We start from the raw sequence: 21434 nt of genomic DNA on the forward strand, positions 1-21434 counted from the left end.
TTCATCCAATAAACATGTGGAGATCCATCTGTGGGCTGGGTATCATGCTAGATACTAAGGATACAAAGTTGAAAAAGATATAACCCCTTCCTTCAAGGATGGAGTCCCAAGTATCAGGGGAGCACTTCTGAATGATAAATGAGTTCATCAGCAGGCAAGGCAAGAAGAGCATTCAGAGGGGCACGTGACAGGTTAAGGCAGTCTTTTAGAGCACAGGACGATTGGAACAGGGACATTAAGTAATGTGGCTGGCTGGAATTTGGGAAGATGAGTACCCAAGATGGAACCCTAGTGAATCCCAGCATTTAAGAGGTAAAGTAGGGAACTATCAAACAGTAGAAAGGTCAGTAATGTTAAAGCACGTTAGAGAAGCCAAGAGAATAAGGTATCAAGAAGACAATGGATAGTAGCAAATGCTGCCTAAGTGTCAAGTAATATAAAGATGGAAAGGGCCCACTGAATTTGCAGGTAGGATGTGACTTACACCATGGTGGGAATATATGGAAATTAAGCCGATTTAGCATCATGTTGAAGAAATCACTATGCCCTTGGAGTCCATGGAAGAACTTACCTAGGAGAGCAGAAAGGTCAAGGAAAGTTGTGTCTCCAACTAGAGTTATTTTAAGGACCAAGACATCTGACTCCAACAGTTAGGACGTTTAATCTATTTGAAGAGAGCCTCTCTACAGTTTCCTTTCAAAGGAGCCAAGATGAAGAAGCATTAAGGCCAAAGAGGAAAATCAGACTGATTTAGCACTGAGTACAAATACTGATGATTGCCCCATTTCCTCATGTGTCAATGTCCCACTATAATGGTAGACAATAATCCATCCCGTAAAAATGTTTCTGTAATTCTTTTGCTCAAAATGGATGTTATGGCAGAGAAAGTTTCCTTGTATAGAAGAATTTCGAAGGTCCTAAATTTTCCCCCGAAGGGATTTTACCATGCTGTTTAAACAAAGTTATTCATGGTGAATACTAGAAACAGGTTGATAACATAAAGTTATCCACGTAAAGAAATCTTCCAGTGTAAACTCCTTGCTGTTCTAATCTTGCAAGCTTTACAAACGCCACTGCTTAAATAAAGAATAAAAACAGAGGAATGTTCCCCCCTGCTCCATGTCTCCCCCTCAGTTCCAAATTCACAAAATTGACTTGCAGCAACATTGGTGTTCCAGAGAAAATGACATGCAGGATCTGAGTACAATCAATCAGGCAGAGAAAACCCATCAGGCTTCATTCTACCAAAAAAATGCCAGGATAGCATTTCTGGACAAGATGGGATGTCAGGGTGTTTTCTGTAGCAATTACAGATCTTTTTCAGAAACTGCTAGGTAATCACTCTGAGAAGTGAAATTTTTCATTTTAAAATGAGCAAAAGAACCAACAGGTATCATTAAAATACGTATTTACATTATTATATTCACATCGGTTATCAAAATAGTATTTATACTTGAAAGTGTGGACTTGAGTCAGACGGTACTGTGTCAGTTCAAGTGTTGTGTTTCTAGCAATCTATTGCTAAGAGTCTTTCTTCCTCCATGAAACGAGCAGCTGTTTAGACTTTTCTCCTATTGTAGCAGCGTGTGTGAAGTTCCGCTTCAGTAACCCATCTGTCCATCAATGGAAGGGCATCCCTTAAATGTTGAAGGCCAATAGTTAGTATCTTTTTTTTTTTTTAATATACTGGACCACAATTCATAAAAACAAGGGATGGTTCTTCCCACTACCCAAGAACCCCCAGAATACCAAGACAAATACATGTTCCACAAGTCAATCAGAAAGGTCAGTTTAAACTGTATGTTTAAGGCACAGACATTTCACACGGGACTTTCTAGGTAATAAAGGAAGACGTAATATAATTAACTTACATCCTATTAAGTTTCTGTTCTCTTTATTTGCAAGATAAGTTGATTAAAATGATTAATTGCCAGAACTTGTGGCCCAGAAGAAGCTCTGTACTGTAGTGAAACACACGTAAACTCTTACAGTTAGTTAATAATGCACCCAAAGTTTCATTAAAAAAAAAATTAGCCAACAATAAGACTTTTCATGACTGTGGCAAGTTGTTGCTTTCTGGTTTTCTATGCAACCATTCCATATAAGCTTGTTTTTGGTATTGCGATGTACTGAGGGCTAAGCAAAAGAGGAGCTAAGGTAGAAGCACACAGTGCTTGCTAGATTATCCAGTTAAAGTATGTGATACTTAAAATAGTATCCTTTTCCTAGATATGGATTTTTATTCACATTTGCAAATACATTCTTCAGTAAGTTCTAAAATCTTCACTTTAAAAAAGTGAAGGTATGTGGAATTGAGATATTTATGTTCGTTTCCTTAAAAGAACTTTAGCACACCTAAGACAATAAAAAGAACCTATTTAAACATACTGTTTTAATGAAGTGGTATCTGATGGTTCTCTGGCCAGGTATTTATTTAGGAACCACCGCTTACAACTCCAACTGGTATTCCAAAGGGAGTAATTAAAAAAAAAGAAAAAAAAAATACAACTAATACAATTTCTCTTACTCTTCACTTTTTTTATTACTCAAAAGTCAAATACGTTATTTTTAAATTATTCATCCTCAATTTTGATTTAATGTACCATCATTTTCCCAAGATATGAAATTTCAGAATCTCTTTGGAATACTAATTTCATGTTTCTAGGTTTAACAAAGCTGCTGAAATTTTAAATTCCACTCTATTTCCCTGAATTCTCAAGACAGTTGCTGATGTAAATTTTAATATAAAATATTTAGTCACAAAATAGTATTGCTTTTTGTATGCACATAGTTGTAAGATTACTTTGCTTTTGTCAATAAAAACTATTCCATCTTTCATAAAACTCTAAACAAATTAAGAACTGTGATGGAGAACAAAAATTACACATGGTAAAACAGGTACCAGCACAACGTTAGGTTATATTACATCAAAAAAGTTTTTAATGGTCCCAAATATATATACTCAACAACTAAGCATACACTCAGGAGAAAAAAAAAATCAAAAACAAAATGAAACAAAAAAAATTATGACACAAATGACCACATCTAGAATTCCACTCAATCTTTAATCAAGTAGGGACAAATCCCCACTAAAAAAAAAAAATCTGCAGTTTGAAGGGCAAAGGGAACAGATAAAAAAGAGGAAACCTCATATTCGCCCCTCCCCCAAAGAGGTTTTTCCAAACCTGCTGTAGCTTGACTAAAATGTTCAGAATGTACGATTTTAAAGGCAGGTCTCTTTATACAAAGAAACTGCTGGCATTCTTAACTAGTGAAGAATTAAGGCAGAAAAGCCTATTCTTCTGAGTCTCAAACATGGTCCGAGAAAGCATATTCTGATTGTAGCAACTGACCGGTCAATCCAGAGTTCCATTTACAAAACCCCTGCCCTGTTGGCTTTTCGTTTCCATTTCCTTCCCTGAGAAAAGGGCAATGTGTGGTCCAAGCTTAGACCTCGAAGGTGTAAGTCTTCCCCCTAAATGTATAATTATCCCCTCCTCCTGCTCCACTGAATTGGCACTTGATGAGCAGAAGTCAAGTGTGCGAGCTGAGCCGTGTCAGTCATTCACAACAGGCCACTGCTTTGTTATAGATTTGTAGTGGGGAGGGGTAGAGAACCAGTTTTCTCAACAGGTACTGATCACAGGCAGCTGCCATTATGACTCAAACTTTGCTTTCTTTGACAAAGGGAGCGTGTCTTCCTTGTCTTCATCCTCATCATCATCCTCATCGTCATCAGGGTAATCTACCAGACCCACGAGGCCTCCCTGTTTGGAAGTAAGGATTACTTTAAGAAAACACTACATTTTCAAATACATATGTCTTAAGTCTGGTAAAGGATACACCCCCACCCCAATATACTAACTGGTTATTTCTGGGAGGCGAGATTGTATGCAGCTGAAATTCATTACATATTTCCCAAGTTTTCCATGATAAAATTTTAAGCAGTTTATGACCCTTGCAAAACACCCAGTAGATAAATACTAATTACTGAATTTAAAATTCAAAACTTAAGTTTTAAGACTTTATGCATTAAAAAAATTTTCTTTAACAGAGTCTAAACAGCATCAAAATTAAAACCACAGAAAATAAACAGACACTAGAAATGAGGGTAGACAGACTATCGGAGGCTAGGAAAGTGATTCTGCCCTGTCCCTTCCTCATTATTTCATCCAGGCTTCTTCCTTTTAGCCCTGCTCCTTCACCAGAAACCACTGTAGCTCACTTTAGTCTTGATGTAGATCAATGAATCCCAAATGCCAGTCTGTTAACTGCTAGTCCAGGGAAACATAAGGCAGCCAAAAGAATTGTTTTTTTCTGAGATTATGTCTTTCCTACATTTTTGGTGGTAAAATTGTGATCCTTCCTAAAGGAAATGTTAGTGATAGTAGGCAGTTAATTCTTTTTTATAAACCTGGCTTGACAAAATTAAGTTAGGAGTGTCCAGATATTTAGATTATATTCTTCCTACGAAGTCTTTATCTGGGTATTAATTGGGAAAGCTGATAAAAGTAAATAATAATTTAACTTTAAAATTTCTGTAAATGTTTTGACACATACAAATGTGAACTTAAGGTGCTAAAATGCAAACCACCAAAATAAGAATATATTCAAACTTCTGAATTGGTCATAAAAACTTTCAGAAGTTTCTCAACTGCTGGTGGGAGAATTATTCCCTAGTTCACAAAATGTTAAAATCAGTTCCAAAAGACAGTAACCAAAGGGACTACTAGTCACAACAATTTTACTGTTGGGAAAGCTTAAATTAGGTAAGTCTGGGAGTCAAAAACATACCTTGGTAGTAATAGCTGCCGTCTGAGATGTATTTTTAGGGATGGATCCAGGAGAGCCTGGAGATCCTGGGGATCCAGGTGAGCCTGGAGAACCAGGCAGATTTGTTGCAGGTGACTGGCTGGAGAGGGTAGTCTTTGTTCCACTAGAGAGGGAAAGCTTGAAACTTGGGCTCTGCCGACCAGAAAGATTCGTTTTCAGAAGCACCTCCTTTTCCTCACTTTCTTTTACTAAAAATGAGAATACTGTCAATAATTGTCACCCATACTCATCTTTTTAAAAACCTCCAAGTGAGGTGGCACTAAAAACACAATTAACTAGCTTACTCCTTTGCCAGAGAGCGACACTGAAATTCAGTTTATGAACAAAGCTTAGCAAAATACTAAGCATCCTTATCCACAGGACTTTACTACTGAGAAGGAAGGAGACCGTCAGTGTTCCTACCCTTCTGAAATATCTCACTCAAGACAAATTAGGAAAATTTAGCCTATACCTTCACAACAGAGCTATTAAATTCACACTCTAAAGCAAGTCTTTTAATATCTGTTGTGACACAAAGTAGATACTAATCATTCTGTCAAGAAAAAAAGGATAAACCTAGAGTGAGAAAGCCTTCAATATTTCCTTGCCCATCTTTTCAACATACATTTCTTCCTCTCCATGAATTTACTTATTGGATCCATAATGTCATCATCATTCTTAGTTTTGTCAGATGGAGACACGACAGCTTCTCCATCTTCCATGTCATCTTCATCTGTGTTGAACCACATCTCCTCTTCATCTTCTAGTGTTCTGGCGTCTCTTCGATATCTATGATTCCTCAAAATGGAACGCATACTATGAGTAAAGAGAAGAAAGTAGAATTAATAGACTTTCGTCTTCAAATATTATCCCAAATTACAGTCTTAATAGATAAATGGAATAATACAGATTTATACACACAGAGGTGGGGGAAAAAAAACAGATTTTACCTAGCATATAACAAAAAACTACACTCCACCATATCTAGTGTTAAGTAGTGGAATCAAAATTCCCATTATCAAAATTGTACTGTTACAGATCAGTTATTAAACTTGCTAACACTACGAATTAACAAGTCTTAATTTATGGATTTTAAAATATACCACAAGTATGTGAACTCAGGTATTTAGAAAAAAATGTACACAACTGCATTAAAATAATTTGTAACCTTAAAGCAAAGCAAATACAATAATATTCTGATTTTACTTTGGACACAAAAGTAGCCTTATTGCCATATCAGTGTTTTGCTTTTTTTCTTTTGCATTATCTAACTTGATATATGCCTGAGAAAAGTCTACAAATCATACTGATACCCACCTAACACCGTCAAGAAAACATTTACATTGACCATTAGAGAAAACTACAACCTCCATCTGCTTATTTCCCCCTCTGCTGCCAAGCTAAATAATAAACAAGCAAAAAAGAGCTACCATCATAAACTTGTCGCTGAATGAATAGGTTCAAATATGTGGTAATCTACCTGTCAAGTTTGGGATTATCTTGCCTTTCTCTTTGTTGTTCAAATCTCAGTTTCAATCCTTTAAATGTTTGTACATAATCTACATCTTCCAATGCTTTCCAGTAATTTTCAATTACATGAGCAGTTAATGATTTTATATCTTCCTATAAAAAAGAATTATAATAAAAAATGATAGGAAAAATTAGCAAAATATGAGGCTTAATTGTAGTGAACTCATAAACCCGCCCAAAATGGTTTAATTTCATAAAATTATTATCCAATCTTAGGGACAAAAAAATGCAAATGGGCATAACAAATACTGGCTACTTCAATAGCCCCTGACTTTTGGTGTACCTCAGAATTATCCATGGCTCTTTCCAAAGTAAATGCTCATGTCCTACCCTAGATGATTCTCATTCAGTAAGTCTGGGGTGGTGCCTAGGCATATATACAGAAAAGTGCTAGAGATGGATGGCAGTGATGATTGCACAACAATGTGAATACACTTAACGCCAGTGAACTGTACACTTTAAAAAATGGTTAAAAGGGCAAATTTTGTTACGTTTATTTTACCGAAATTTTAAAAAAGCATGCCACAGATAATTCTGAGACACACCAATGTTTGAGAACTACCAGCCTACTATATCATTAAAGAATGAAATTTGCTCTTTAGAGACATATGGAGGAATGTCAAGAAAAATTCAAAAAACCTCAAAGTTAAAAACAAACAAAAAACGCATCTGAATACTTATGTCAACTATAATTTTACTTTCTTAAAATGACTACCGTGACAGTGTTAAATCAGTTTTCAAACTATCCTGAGATGATTTGAAACTAGCTTCTGAGAGAGATTATTTTGGTTTTTGTTAGTTCAAATTGAATCTCTCATAAGCTTTTGGTAACACTGGTTTTCTTTCAAAAATTCTCTCCAAATATAATAATCTCAAATAAGCCAAAATACCAACAATGCATATTTGATTTGCTCAAACAAAACCAAAATTCTAACTAAAAAGTATAGAACCTACCACTCTAATAAATTCAAACATTTCTATTATGGCAGAGTTCATCAGATTGTAGCGGGATCCATTGTTGAGAAATGCTTTGACTACTGGTTCAAACAAAAAACTTTTCATTATATAGCGGTTGTAAAACTCATCTTTTAATCCAATAATCTTTCTCTTAAAACGAAGAGCACCTGAAACACAGAGGCATTGTTGTTCAAATTACATACCATATCTTCATATTTTAGAATTACAAAAAAACCTGTTAAATAAACATAGTTCTTCATGCAGTAGTAAGTTACTGCTTCCAGAAGTATGAACCTAAAGATAAGGATTACAAAAAGGTTATCAGAAAAATGTATTCTAAAAGCAGTGTATGTCACCATAGAACACAAGTCTTAGACAGCCAGAAGAATTCTGGAAAGAAGTTACTGATTACCAAAATGTACTTTACATCTGAAATTAGAGCTAAGCTAGGGCTAATAAATGAATTAACCTATCATACTACTTAAGATGAGAAAATTCCAAATATATCCTTTTGTATATACCTTCAAAACAATAGAAAAAACATTGTTTTATTAGGGCAATCCACTCTATAATTTGATCTTCCTTATTTTTGGACACTCTTATCAGGGTTAATGGTGTTTACACTGATTTGTTTTTGCATGTGTTTGTAGAAATGCCATAAACCCACAGAAATCTGCATGACCCAAAATTTGCCTTCCCGGAGTTTAGGAATCAATTTAGAGGATGTGTTTAAAATGTGGTCCTCTATGCTTACTGCAGCGAGTATGCTTTTTATTTTTTTTCCCTAGTTTTCCTTTTTACAATTAATTAGGCTTTAACTTACAGATTAAAAGGTATATTTACATCTTGAGGTATGGGGAGTTACTTAAGTCACCATTCGTCAAGATCCAAATATACTCAGACAGCTAGACTTCAACAAAGCCCTCTTTACCTAAATGGAATTATCAGTAAGTTAATGCCCCAGTTATTGTAAACAGTTCAAAAAAGCATACTCACTTCATGCAGTCACATCGTCTTCGGTTGGCAAGATTAAATATTGTGTTTGTATTTTGGTTTCTTTGGAGATCATGGAAGTGGCTCGTTAAATTGCCAATTTGTTATTAATCAAGTCCTTCATGAGCAGGTAGCCAGGCAACCATGCTGACACGGTTTCTGGGTAGGAAGGCAGAGGAGTAAAGCAGCTCAATTTTTCTTTAGTTGGCAGAAAAGAGGTCCACAAGTGAATGCCCAATTAGGTACAATTGATTATAAACTGCCTTAACAATCCAACTTATTTAACAGTGTCTCTTACTAAAGAGACACTCTGGGCAGGGAGTTCAAAATAGTTTATAGAAGAGTAATTGCATTTTATTTTTTAAACTACTGAGTATTTTCAAATACATAAGCATGGTGAAATAAGACATTTTAAACAATAAGCATCATCTTTCTTTGTGATAAGTCAAAGCCTAATAAGGGTTTATTTTCCCAAAACAATGATTTGAGAGCTTGTTTTTTGTTGTTGTTGTTGTTTTGTTTGTTTTTTAATGTTACTTGACAAAGGAACTTAGGCAGTTCCACTTGTCAGAATAAAAATCAATACTTTAGAGCTCATGCTAATAGGCCAAATTTTAAGCTTTTAGTAATTAAGGCAAGTGCTGTTATTTTAAAAATTGTTACTCCAACTTTGCAGGCTTTGTGAAGACTTGTGTCCTACCATAACACACACTAATTGAACCCTATGGTCTGCAAGCAGTTCCCGGGTAAGTGAAAAGAAAACCCCCTTCCTAGAACTCGCTAAGACCAGAGTATGCAGCTGGCACCACTGCCATCTCCTCAAGAGCAGTTTTGTTCAGAAACTGCCAAGGTAGACAGAAGGTAATTCTAATGGGCTTTTTTTTTGTTTTGCTCCTCATTTGCCCTCATTTTATTTATATCAAGAATCGTGTCATTTCCACCCAAACCTCTCCCCAAAAAGAAACTTGCATGAAAAATGTCCAACCACTATTCTTGCTGTTGAATAAAGTTACTTTCAAAAATTTACCAGTGAGTTCTAATGAAGTCAAGTTGCTTGAAGGAGGTTAGAGAAAGCTTTTGCGATAGGTCAAGTTAGCACAAATGTAGGATTGTCAATGTAAAAGTGCACTCTGCTTCCACTCACATCTCTAACCTTTATTTAAACATGCCAGGAATCTCTTACGCTTAGTTTCAGTCATCTCTAAAACAAATAATAAATCTTTACCTTACACAACATGACATTTTATGTAAGTCTGAAACTTCTTGCTGCATATGTAACTAATGATAGCTGAAAAAAAGCATCTACCACAAAATTTTTCTCTACTTCATTCTTCTTATAGATTTCCATATTTTAAAAAACAGCCAGACAACATATAGGTATGAACTAAAAAGCTACAATTTAAGATCCAAGAATCTGGTAAAGGCCAAGACTGATAAAACTGTGTGTGTGTCTGTGTGTTTGTACACATACATATCTAACCTATAAAGACTAAACAGGATGGTTGTTCTCACTCACAGGCTTGACTACGTCGTCTTTAAATATGATACAAGTATAATAATTAAGAACCAGCAGGTATGAAAAATTCAAGGTCCCCAAACTGTGTACATTTAACCAATCTTTTGTCTTTACAAGTGGACATCTAAATCTACTTATAAAATCTCCCTTAAAAAAAAAAACTATACTTAATATTTTAATGTACTCTTTCCTAAGACTGAATAGATAGTAAATCTCTGCAAATTTATGCTTAGTTCTTTTAGAAATCCTTGATTAAAACTCCTACTGTATAGCCAGTCCTAAAGAGTGCATTCCTAATGACTGGCATCTTCTTTCAGAAGCTACTCATTCTCAATCCTGGGAAGAGACACTGAGAATCATTTGAGAAAGAGTAAGGTTTAATTAATGATAACCTAACTTAGTCTGGAAAATATTAAAATAATAAAACATAACTAAGATTTTTGCTAGCATGCTTAATTTCCTACAATATAAACTCATTAATTTGTCATGATTCTCTTCATAGTTCTCACTGAACTGTGAGAAATTTTCTTTGCAATACTGTAAGCAAAATGAGATGAAGGACTAAAGAAAAGGCCTTTCCGTTTCCTGCCACTCTCCCACTAGACTCATGTGTTCTACCTATACCAAACCTCTAACATACCACACTTTCACATTTGTTCATCTTAATTGTGTATTCAACCAAGAATTTCACACTCTCCCATGATCAAGACACAACTTACTTTACTTCTTTTTGCAAGGTTTTCCTGATCTGCCTCATTCAGGGAGAATAAATCATTTCCACTATACATCCAAACACACCTCGATATAGTGCTTTTGATGTTGTTTTGGTATTTACAGACCATCTCCTCCTAATGAACTCTGAGCCACTTGACAACTGACTTCAGGTCAATCATCTTTTTCCTAATACTAGGTATGCATCATACTTCATCAAATGTAAGATGCCACTGATCGCAAAAAACCTTCCTTTCTACTACTAAGAAAACAAAACAAAGAAAAAAAGCTACCAATCATAATGACATGCCATTAATTTTAAGACTCACCTTGATTTGAGATGATAAATGCATATCTTAGAATCAATAAAACATGGTAGTAGGTGTTAAATAAAACTGATTAATTTTTAAATTTATTCAGTTTTCCCGTTCTGTCCCATCTGCTCAAACTCCCTTTCCTACACTCAAACAAAACCTTCTATGTTGACATGAAAGAACAAATCAAAGAAGTGTTCACTATTAACTTCCTCTCAACTTGCTTTGGGACTCTCACTTTTGCTATGATAGGTTTATAAGGAAAATGAGTATGAGTTTAAGAGCCCTTTATATGCACTATTCCTTTTGGCTGAAAAGCATCTGACCACATTGTATTCTCAGTTCATACTGCAGTGTGTACACCAGACTGAAAAACTAATTCAACTATAACAAGTGTCACCCTAATAGGTTTCCTTCTAAGAAAAATTCATTAAACTTTCTATTTTGAATACCATTTTAAAGATAAAATAAATGTTGACAGAATAAATCAATGTCAGAAATATCCTTATAAACAATGTTTTCATAATTTAAGGATATTTTAAAAGTCAATTAAGCAAAACATTTTTTTTGGCTGTGCCGCACAGCTTGTGGAATCTCAGTTCCCCAACCAGGTAATGAACTCAGGCCCTCGGCAGTGAAAGTGCAGAGTCCTAACCACTGACTGAGGACGGCCAGGGAATTCCCAAGCAAAATGATTTAAAATGAAGTAAAAAAAAGACAGCAAAAATGGATATATATGTTCAGGCTTCTAATTACTGGATGATTATGATGCCTTTATACAACAACAAAACCAAACCTACCCATAAAAACCAAAAGGCCAGAAAGAGTTAGTTACCAACAGACATTTCTTATTGAGCCTCTAGGGTACTCTAAAACTGGTGTGCCAACTTACCAAAGAAGGCTGACTGCTACATGATCAAGAATATTCTGGGTTAACCTATTTCTAATTCAGAAACATGTTTTACTTCTGTAAACTAGGGTCTTAAGAATACAGTGAAAGTCAACTTTTGAAAAACATGTATAACTAAGAACAGCCTTGTTAAAAGACTATCTGTTGCTCTACGAGAGGTGACAAACCTTTCCCATAAAGGTCTACAGAATACATATTCTAGGCTTTGTGGGCCACATATGGTCTCTGTAGCTTTTTTTTTGAACAATGCTTTAAAAACACAGAAACTATTTTTCACTTTGCAGGTTGTGCAAAAACAGGCCATGGACTGGATTTGGCCACAGCTGCGGTCTGTCACCCCTTCTCTAAAGTATCTGAGGTAACACAATGTCATATGTCAAATATGTCTCAGTAAAGCTGGGGGAAAAATATTTGTGGAATTAATGAACAGACCATCTGGAGGCATTTGTGCTAGGCATTCTGTAACTTAGAAAAAATGTATTTTGGAAACTCAGTGCTATTAGCTATGTTTTCCTAATTACGAATGTATTCTTCATGACTCAGTGTGAGACTCTGGTCTCACAAGAATGTCCAATTTGTGATTGTCATGCTATACAAAGTCAAAAATAAATACGGCAAATAAAATGATTTAATGTGCCATTTTAATAATACTTTAATACATTTTGTAGGTACACTCTAACCCCTTTACTGTATATTGAGAAAGAAGAGTCAGGAAAGTCACCTGCTCAAAATGTGGCAAAAGTACATTATCAGTGTAGTTCAGTATTAGAACCTCGGTCTCCTGCAATCAGTGATCTTTTCTTCTCAGGCAATAACACCGAAAGATAACAATAATAATATACAGACAATAAGTAATTCTACCAGAAGCAACACTTACATAATGCCAAGAAAGCATGCTTTGAGGCCATAAGAACTAACACTCTCCGGAGAATGTCCTTATTAATAATGTAGTTCTTTATGTGGTAGGTATGGTGCTCCACACAAAATGTTAACAATTCCAGTACAAGTGCCAACAACTGGGCAGTCTGAAAATCATCTAAACAAAACAAAACACAATTATATTTAATGGCTTATATTCTTTTCCTCCCCAAATTAAGAATCCGAATTCTAATCAAGTAAAATCCCTTCTATTAACCCAAATATGTTAAAGTTAAGGAAAAAGGAACTAACATTTACTGAATGCCTACCATGTGCCAAGAACTGTGCTTTCCATTTTTTCACATTTAATTTAAATAACTCTGTGAAGAATTAGTGTCACAAGACCCAGGTGTGAAATGTTATTAGTAAGGCAAACTGGGATACAAATCTATTAGATCTGTTTCATTCGAGAGGGCAAGAATGCTCTACCATGTCTTATGTCCCTCAACGGATATACAGATATCACAGGAGGTCCTCCTACCACACATCTGGCTTTGATGGAACTACTCTCTCTGCTCCTTTGATTCATGTACTTTGTGCCTCCTTTTACTACACATAATGAGTCCACGCTGAATTATAATTCCTGGCTTATCTTCCTCACCAGGCAGTAAGCCTCCAAAACTATTTTACTCACTGTTTTTATTTCTCCCATTTAACTCCTAAAGATTATATATATAGCACAGTGCCTTCCACACAATGGGTTCTCAATAAATGTTTGATGAATTGAACATGTGGGTTTGGAAAGAAGCCTCAAGCTTTACCTACTATGAATAAAGTAGACAAGAAAAATTAGTATCACATTTCCAAGACTTGATTCTAGAGTCATTAAAAAAGGTAAATTTAACATTTTTTTCCTAAGTGGTGTCATAAGTTAAATATACTATATTGATAATTCATATGACAAAATAACTTACTTATTCTCAAAGCTTCAATAAGGAATTTCCCAATGAAGACCCTAAAACTATTTTCTAAATCAAACACACACACAAAGCTAAAGGAATAAAATGCAGAAATAATCCTACCTTGGAATAATCCTCAATGCAAAGAAAAACTGCTTAATACTAAGCATAAGCCCTGCTCTGTATCTACACACCTGGAGTACAAATAACTTAAAATGAATCTTCTAATAGCTTCTTCCTTCTATTTGTTTCATACATGTAAATGCAAACTAAATACAAATATTGCTTTAACAAAAAATACTGTTTTAAAATTCTGAAAGCAAAAAATTATCTCTAGTATATTCTTTCACAGTTCTAGTACCTCTGATTATAGCACTTTTAAAAGAAATTTTACCTTGAAATTACCTCTTTTGAAAATATATTAGTAGACCTCTAGGTTAACCCCAACTTTTTGAGTTTCAGAATTCAAGAACCAAGAACTTAACTACCAACCTGTATTACCTTACCTTTGCTAGGTTTGTCTTCTGTTGTATTTGCCAGTAAGGGAGCAGTAAGGACATGCATACAGTGCTTGTAGAAGAAACCCAGAAATTCAGTCTTTTCTGTTTTCTAAGGAATCGAAAACACTTCCATGAACTTTAACTGCATTGGTTCCTACCAGCAATAAAAATTATACTAGTATGAAAAAGAGAAAAATGCCTGTAGCTTACATTGGCAGTAGCTAACATGTTTTCTGGGTCAACTAATGTTCGAAGGAGGCCCATAAGCTGGACTGCTCCTCCAAGTTCAGGGTCTGTATCACAAATCATATGTTCTATAATGAGGTTGATGAGCAAAATATCCTGGTGAGAAAAATACACATAGTAAGGATCACTTATTATAGGAGGGAATGGAAAAAGCATATACTATGAGACATGCTACAACTACATGCTACAGCTACATGCTACAGCATTATACCTAGCTATGGCTTTCTTAACTGCAAACAAAATGAAATGCTTGACTGACTTCTTTAATGGATACAGAGCAGTTTTCCAAAAGTATGGTATAGGCACATTACACAAATAGTACCAAAAAGAATTTATCTTTAATCAAGAATTTATCTTTAATCAAGGGGATTTTATCTTTAAATCCCGATTAAAATAAAAACAAAGTTTCAGTTTGGTGCTAACACATCTTTTATACCTCTGAATAACAAAATCTCCCTTCTGAAGAAAGCTAACGGGCTTTACAGTAAGAATGCTTAGCTAAAATTTATAACATTGTTCTTTCACTGCATTTTTATAGATTCCTTCTATTTATGGCAGATGATAACTGCACCTATTCTCCATTTATGGAAATGATATAAAGTTTCCATTTAAAATAAATTTAAGGAAAAATTAGTTGGTACCTGAATGTCTGAAATTGGGGGAAACAAGATTACGTTATTTAGAGAGCACACAGGAGAACAAATATATTATAGATATTCCAAATGACATACAAAATTGACTTAGTTTTCCTGATGCTCTATTATGACTGGTTTTCCTGGCTGAAGAGGAAAAATTGAGAGGCATTCAGTGAGAAAAATCCCTCCTCTTGCCTATATATGCAATGGTAGGATAGACAGAGAAAATGCAGACATACATGGAAATAACAATCAGACTGGGAATCAAGACGACTGCGTATGAATGAAGTACATCAATGTATGTTCAACTAGTGGGTTACAGCGCCAACAAGAATAGCCTTTATTTTATATATATATATATACACACATACATACATACATACATGCACACACACACACACAGGTTTTCAAGATAGGACTATTTCATAAAAGCAAAATGTGACATAATATTCAACAGTTCAAACTGGCACTTCCTGCACCTACCCTGACATTACAATTTTGTAAACAAGTGTTAAATATAGAAGGTACTAGGCATTCCACTTCATTTTGACATCACAACACATTACGATCTCTTTAAAAAGTCTATTTCCTCATTTTGTAAAAATATGATAGGCTGGAATTCTACATATACTTTTTCTAAGAGATTGTCTTTTTACCCTGTTTGAGGGCAGAATATCTTAGTTTATTCTTAAGTAAAAAGTTACTTCCAAGATTTTATGGGGGAACGAGAAAATAAAAAATCAGGATGATTGGTTTAATTATCTGAAAAGAAAACACAGCACAAACATTTACGGTTTCCATATACGCCATGTACCACTGACTCTGGGAGAACCTTTCACATCACCAGGATACATTCTCTCACCGACTCTGAAATTGATGGGTAAGTGAGCGAGTGAGTGTGTTTGTGTGTGTGTGTGTGTGTACGCAACACAACAGCTTGTTCCCTATGGTTAGGCAGTAAAGAAAGCACCCTAAACACTTTCCAAAGGAATGTGCTTCATCATTCTTGATGATTTTGAGACTCTATCCCTAGCAAAGCCAACGTTTTCCTAGGGAAGTTATTCATAATTCCACATATAGAAGAACAATTTATTGATTAAATGATTTAAACAACACTACACAGCACATTAACTTCTGAATTAAGAAACTTAATCTCAAAATTTTTTTTTTTTTTTTTTTCCTCAGTACGCGGGCCTCTCACTGTTGTGGCCTCTCCCGTTGCAGAGCACAGGCTCCGGACGTTCAGGGTCAGCGGCCATGGCTCACGGGCCCAGCCGCTCCGCGGCATGTGGGATCTTCCCGGACCGGGGCACGAACCTGTGTCCCCTGCATTGGCAGGCAGACTCTCAACCACTGCGCCACCAGGGAAGCCCGATCTCAAAAATTTTTAAAGAAATTTAAGTTGAGCATTAACAACTGCTGTAAGATAATTTATAAACTGAGACAGGAGCCAGTTAGGGGAAGAATAAGCCATGATATTATGGCTATACTTTTCTCAAACATCAACTATTTAAATCTTTAAGAAATGAATAATAAATACAGTTATAGCTTCCCATGTATAAATACTTACTGTTAGTGCAAATAATATTTACCTTGTTGGTTATTTTTTGCTCTGTTAACTTCTTACTTACATCATCATTCTGTTGTGCCTCCTGCATGACAAACTCTCGTACCATGGATGGATTATATTCAACCAAGTATGAGAATATATCAGTAGCAGCACTTCGCACCTGTGTATCATCCATGCCCTGCAGATAAAAAGCACTTATTTCTCCTATAATAACAAAAATATGGAACTTGAAGCTATATAAATCCAAAACCTAACAAATTATAAGAAAACATTTGAATAAAAAAAGAGAGATCAAGGAAACTCTGCTTATGTAAAATTCTTTTTCTATGGATAAAGTTATACTTTCTTTTACTCCTGTTTTTTTTCTACTTTAACATTTCAACTAATAGGCTGCCAAGTTAACAAATTATCGATATTAAAAATATGGAAAATTCCTGTATGTGCCCTTTCAGTACTCTCTGTAAGGACTAATACTAGAATTTTATAGCTTTTTAACTTTATGTAATACACAACTGATACTAAATATTGGCTATAATCAAACAGTTGCATGCTACATAAGAAATATACTATTTTGTGGATTAAAAATATGATGGTAATTAAGTATAAGGAGAAACAAACTTACAAGGATGACTTCTAAAGCTGGTAATATACCCATGTTTGACAAAGTCTTGAAAAAAGCATCTCTGTTTTGAGGTTGTAGCGTTTGGGAGAACGCACAAAATTCTTTTAAAAAGTTAACCTGAAATTAGGAAAAAGGATAAGTGAATATAAAAGGTGTGTTGTTTTAGCTTCATGCCCTCCCATAATATCAAATTTCTTACCAGTTCCTGTCTTTTTTCCTCATCTGTTGCTTCATCTGTTAGCTGTGCAAACAAATCTGTCAGAAATTTTTCATCTTCCTATGAAATCAAAGGATAAATTAATTATGCTAATAGTAAGAGTGTAATATATTTTCAAAACGCTAATACAGAAGATATAAATCGCAGTAACTGGAAAAGGGGAAGATGGTATTGGCAATGCTGTTTTTTAAAAGAGAAGGAAAAAACTATCAAAGGATAAATTGGGGATTTATACAAAGATTATCCTTTATATTTCGGCAAGGCTCTATTTCTTAAGTCTAGTTAAGGGCCACATTATAAACACTTTAGGCTTTGCGGACTCCACCACAGCTACTCAATTCTGCTGTTATAGTAGGAAGCAGCCACAGGCAATGTCAATGAACAAGTATGGCTCTGTTCAGATAAAACTTTATTTACAAAAACAAACATGGTCTGTAGACCCATGATTTTCATAGGGTTTCATAATCTTAACTTTAGAGGTTAACGTTCTACAACCACTCAAATAAAGATAAAACTTCCTTCATGTTTTAAAACCAGAAATGATTCAATTATGTAAAAAGCTAAATTCAGAACTTTTAAAGAAACATCTATTATTTGAAGCTATCCACCTACAGACATATAACAATAATTATTAAATTATTCTATGTTAAATTAAAATGTATTAAGTTATTTTAGAAATGATTCAAAAGATCCCTCATAGGATACTCATCTGGGCATGTAAAAGTTAGAGTATAGAACTTGGAAATAACCTCATATGTTATCTTATCTTACCTCCTTATTTTATAATTGAGACAGATTAAGAAATTTACCCAATGCCCAATCACAGTTAGCAGGTAGGTGGTAGAGCCTTCCTGACTGCCTGTTCAATTTTTTGTCACTATTTTTAGTTAAGATTTTGTTTTAATTCCATACTACCTCAGCTAGTAGAAATAAATTCAACACTACATGCCCTACAGACATGCCTAAGTCTAAATGTATATATGTATGCGTGTGTGTGTGTGTGTGTATATATATATATGTATATGTATGTGTACGTATGTATGTGTGTATCTCCCACTAGTTTATAAACCCCTTATTCACTGCTGCAGGTGCTCAAGAAACATTTTCTGTGACACTAAATTAGTTTGGCTATTCCCACCTTTACTTTTTCTGCAGTGTACAAATAGGCCACACCTCAAATGGCATCCAATATCAAGATCCATCTCAGACATAATATATCCACCAAATGGAAATCAAATGATTAAAAAAGATTCTCTGAACTGCTGTGAAGTACAGAGAATTAAGAAGGTTCAACAGTATTACAAAGAATCAGTCAACAGTAAGGGTTATGACTGTGTACAAGGTGAGTAAGAACCTGCTTTAATTACTCCTTGTCAAAAAATGTGTAAAACTCACCTTCCTTCATAGCAGCACTTTCAATATAAATGCTCAGCATCAAGAGAAACAGAAAGACCTACAGCATTGGCAGCCTGCATTTTACAGAGCGTATTGTAGGGAAACAAAGACTTAACAACTTGAAATTATTCATACTTAATGAGTAAAACTGGCATTTTACAGGTCTGAAGACCAAGAAAACAAAGAAGTGACAAATCCCTATGTAACAAAATGAGAACCATGTGGAGCTGAAGAAAGGGACCAGCAGTGCTTAGGACTATCCAAGGAGACCAGGAATCAGAACTAGACCAGAACAGAGGATCTATTAGGTTGCTAGCAAAAACTAGTTCCTTAGCAAAGAACAAATGAAAATTGGTACCAGAACACCCTTCTTCTTCCATTATCAATCACAATACACTATGTCAAGGAATACTGTTGTACTTACCAGGCTGTATTGCCTATGTTATTTGTCTGTCTTAAATGAATGGAAAACATGTCAAATTAATCAACGTGAACTGGACTTATCACTAGCTTCAGGAAAGCAGTTTTGGTAAAATTGACTTTTCTATCTAAATTCATATATATATATATATATATATATATTAAGGTGATAAAACCAGGGTCACTGAAAATACAGCAATTTTCTAAAAAGGAATAGACAAAAATTAAATTTACTGTTTTACTCATAACGTGCTACCAAGCAGGTCTTACTGACATTTATTTGCCTCTTTTTTTAAAATTCAAATCCAGGTTTCAAATAATTATTTTATTTGTAGATCTGAGGTAAGGTCTTACAATAGCTTTCAAATCATATCACACAGCTGTTATTGTTACAACATCTTGAGCATAAAGAAACAAAACACACAGGAAGTGTGCAACTCACAAATCTTTGCACTATGCAAACTTATATTTCAACTGGACTAGACTAATTCATGCACCATGGGATAAATTACTGAGAGATTCTCTGACTTTGGGGGTGTTACAAATGCAGATTACCGGCCAGCTCAGACATTTGGATTGTGTGCTATGTGCAGAATCCAGGATGCATCCTAGGCAGTTCTGATGCAAGCACCCTAACACACCACACCCGAGAGACTGGGCATACTATAAAAAGAAAATCTGGAGTTTAATAGGCAATTATTAATAGATACTTTAAAGTAATACTCAGGAGTCTTGTATCATGTTCAATACTTTATAGGCATGCATCTGATCTAATCTTCAGATGACCTTATAGGGTAGGTACTAATATCACCAACCTTAAGATCAGGAAGCTGAAGCTTTAAGAGATTAAGAAAGTTGCCCAAGCCACACAGCTATTAAGTGACAGGCAGAGCTGAAACTCATACTCAAGCCTAACCTCCCCACACTCTCATCCATTACAAAAGCATGCCTTTTGGTAGGGAGACATGCAGCTATAACTTGCCAACATCTGCTGTACCTCTAATAAATAATTACCTGGGAGTTGTATAAATGCTATAGAATTTGTATTCTATATTTAATGACATATTTCTTGGCTTCTCTTTTATTTTTCTTTCATCTTCCAATCTATTCTGTTCTATGCATAACTGATAGATTAATATTCCTAAAATTCCACACTCAAGTGTTTCATTAAGATCCTTTTCCTATTTCTTCAAGCTAGATTTTTTTTTTTTAATTAATCACCCCTAATCCAACACAACCTTCTGGTCCCACAGTATTATATATTATAATCTCTTGTAATATCACCAAAATACATACCTTTAGACAAAAATTAAAAATTCAATTTGTGTGCCTAAAAGGAACAGAAAATTATTTCTGCTGAAGGCAATCAGTATCTTTTTAAGTAGGAAAAAAAGAATGATCTAACTCACCTGTAACATACCAACAATTTCTACCTTATTGAAAAAGATAAAAGAGTGAAGTGTTGATAACATATTTTCTTCAAAGACTGAAGGGGTAGGTAGAACCATGTCTTGTATATACTGAACTCGGTATGTCTGATGAATTTTTTGTTTCAGCTCAGGATCTGATATGGGAATCACTTCTTTAAACTTGGCTGTTTTTGTTAGAAATTCCCTATGTTTTCGTGGTTGTGATAAAGCAGGATCATATTCTAAGCATCCAATGACGTCCATTATACATTCCTCAGAGAACATAACTTCAAAAAGAGCAGTTCGATTCAAGAGGAAGATGCCTTTGATAATTTCATACAAGTGGTGCAGTCCTTCAATATTTTCCAAATCCTCACACACATGAAAAAGCTCTAAGAGCTTTTTAATGTAACCCTCATTTTCCAGTGCTAGTGCAAGTTTTTCACGACGCAGGGGGGAAGGTAAAGATGATGCCACAAGTTCTGCAATTTCCTCAAGGCGACTTAATTCACAAGATGGCAATTCTAAACCTGGCGATGACATATCATCAAAACGCTCCTCTTCAGACTCATCTACAAGGTCCTGAGTGATGTCCACTGATGGGTCCTTTCCTTGAACCTAGTAAACAAGATTTATGATAGCTGACAAAGTATAATCAAAACAAATCTAAATGGTATTCTTAGATACAAGAGATGTTATAAGAAAACTATTAATGGTAATTTTCAAGTTTAAGACTAGACAAACTTTAAGTCTTCAAACTTGACACCGGTGCTTTGTGACCACCTAGAGGGGTGGGATAGGTAGGGTGGGAGCGAGATGCAAGAAGGAGGGGATATGGGGATATATGTATAGCTGATTCA

The 21434-nt window shown here is 35.0% G+C and overlaps 1 protein-coding gene across 2 annotated transcripts in view; it reads right to left on the reverse strand.

Moving 5' to 3' along the window:
• Positions 1-2517: 2517 nt before the first annotated feature.
• PPP4R3A (protein phosphatase 4 regulatory subunit 3A) overlaps positions 2518-21434 on the reverse strand; it is a 38481-nt gene continuing 19564 nt past the window's right edge. Inside the window, exons 4-15 of one of the 2 annotated variants that reach the window (XM_029237388.1) lie at positions 20575-21192; positions 17333-17410; positions 17134-17250; positions 16573-16689; positions 14271-14402; positions 14067-14169; positions 12621-12779; positions 7297-7466; positions 6293-6435; positions 5438-5628; positions 4795-5021; positions 2518-3767 (exon numbers count right to left, since the gene is read on the reverse strand). In XM_029237388.1, coding sequence (XP_029093221.1) covers positions 3657-3767; positions 4795-5021; positions 5438-5628; positions 6293-6435; positions 7297-7466; positions 12621-12779; positions 14067-14169; positions 14271-14402; positions 16573-16689; positions 17134-17250; positions 17333-17410; positions 20575-21192 — 2166 coding nt within the window. In that variant the 3' untranslated portion in view covers positions 2518-3656. Of the gene's footprint in view, positions 3768-4794; positions 5022-5437; positions 5629-6292; positions 6436-7296; positions 7467-12620; positions 12780-14066; positions 14170-14270; positions 14403-16533; positions 16690-17133; positions 17251-17332; positions 17411-20574; positions 21193-21434 lie in introns of both variants that reach the window. The other variant, XM_029237387.1, reaches the window with a different exon arrangement.

Source organism: Monodon monoceros, unplaced genomic scaffold (genome assembly GCF_005190385.1).
Source record: "Monodon monoceros isolate NGI ecotype Baffin Bay Population unplaced genomic scaffold, NGI_Narwhal_1 Super_Scaffold_21, whole genome shotgun sequence".
NCBI classification, from domain to species: Eukaryota; Metazoa; Chordata; class Mammalia; order Artiodactyla; family Monodontidae; genus Monodon; species Monodon monoceros.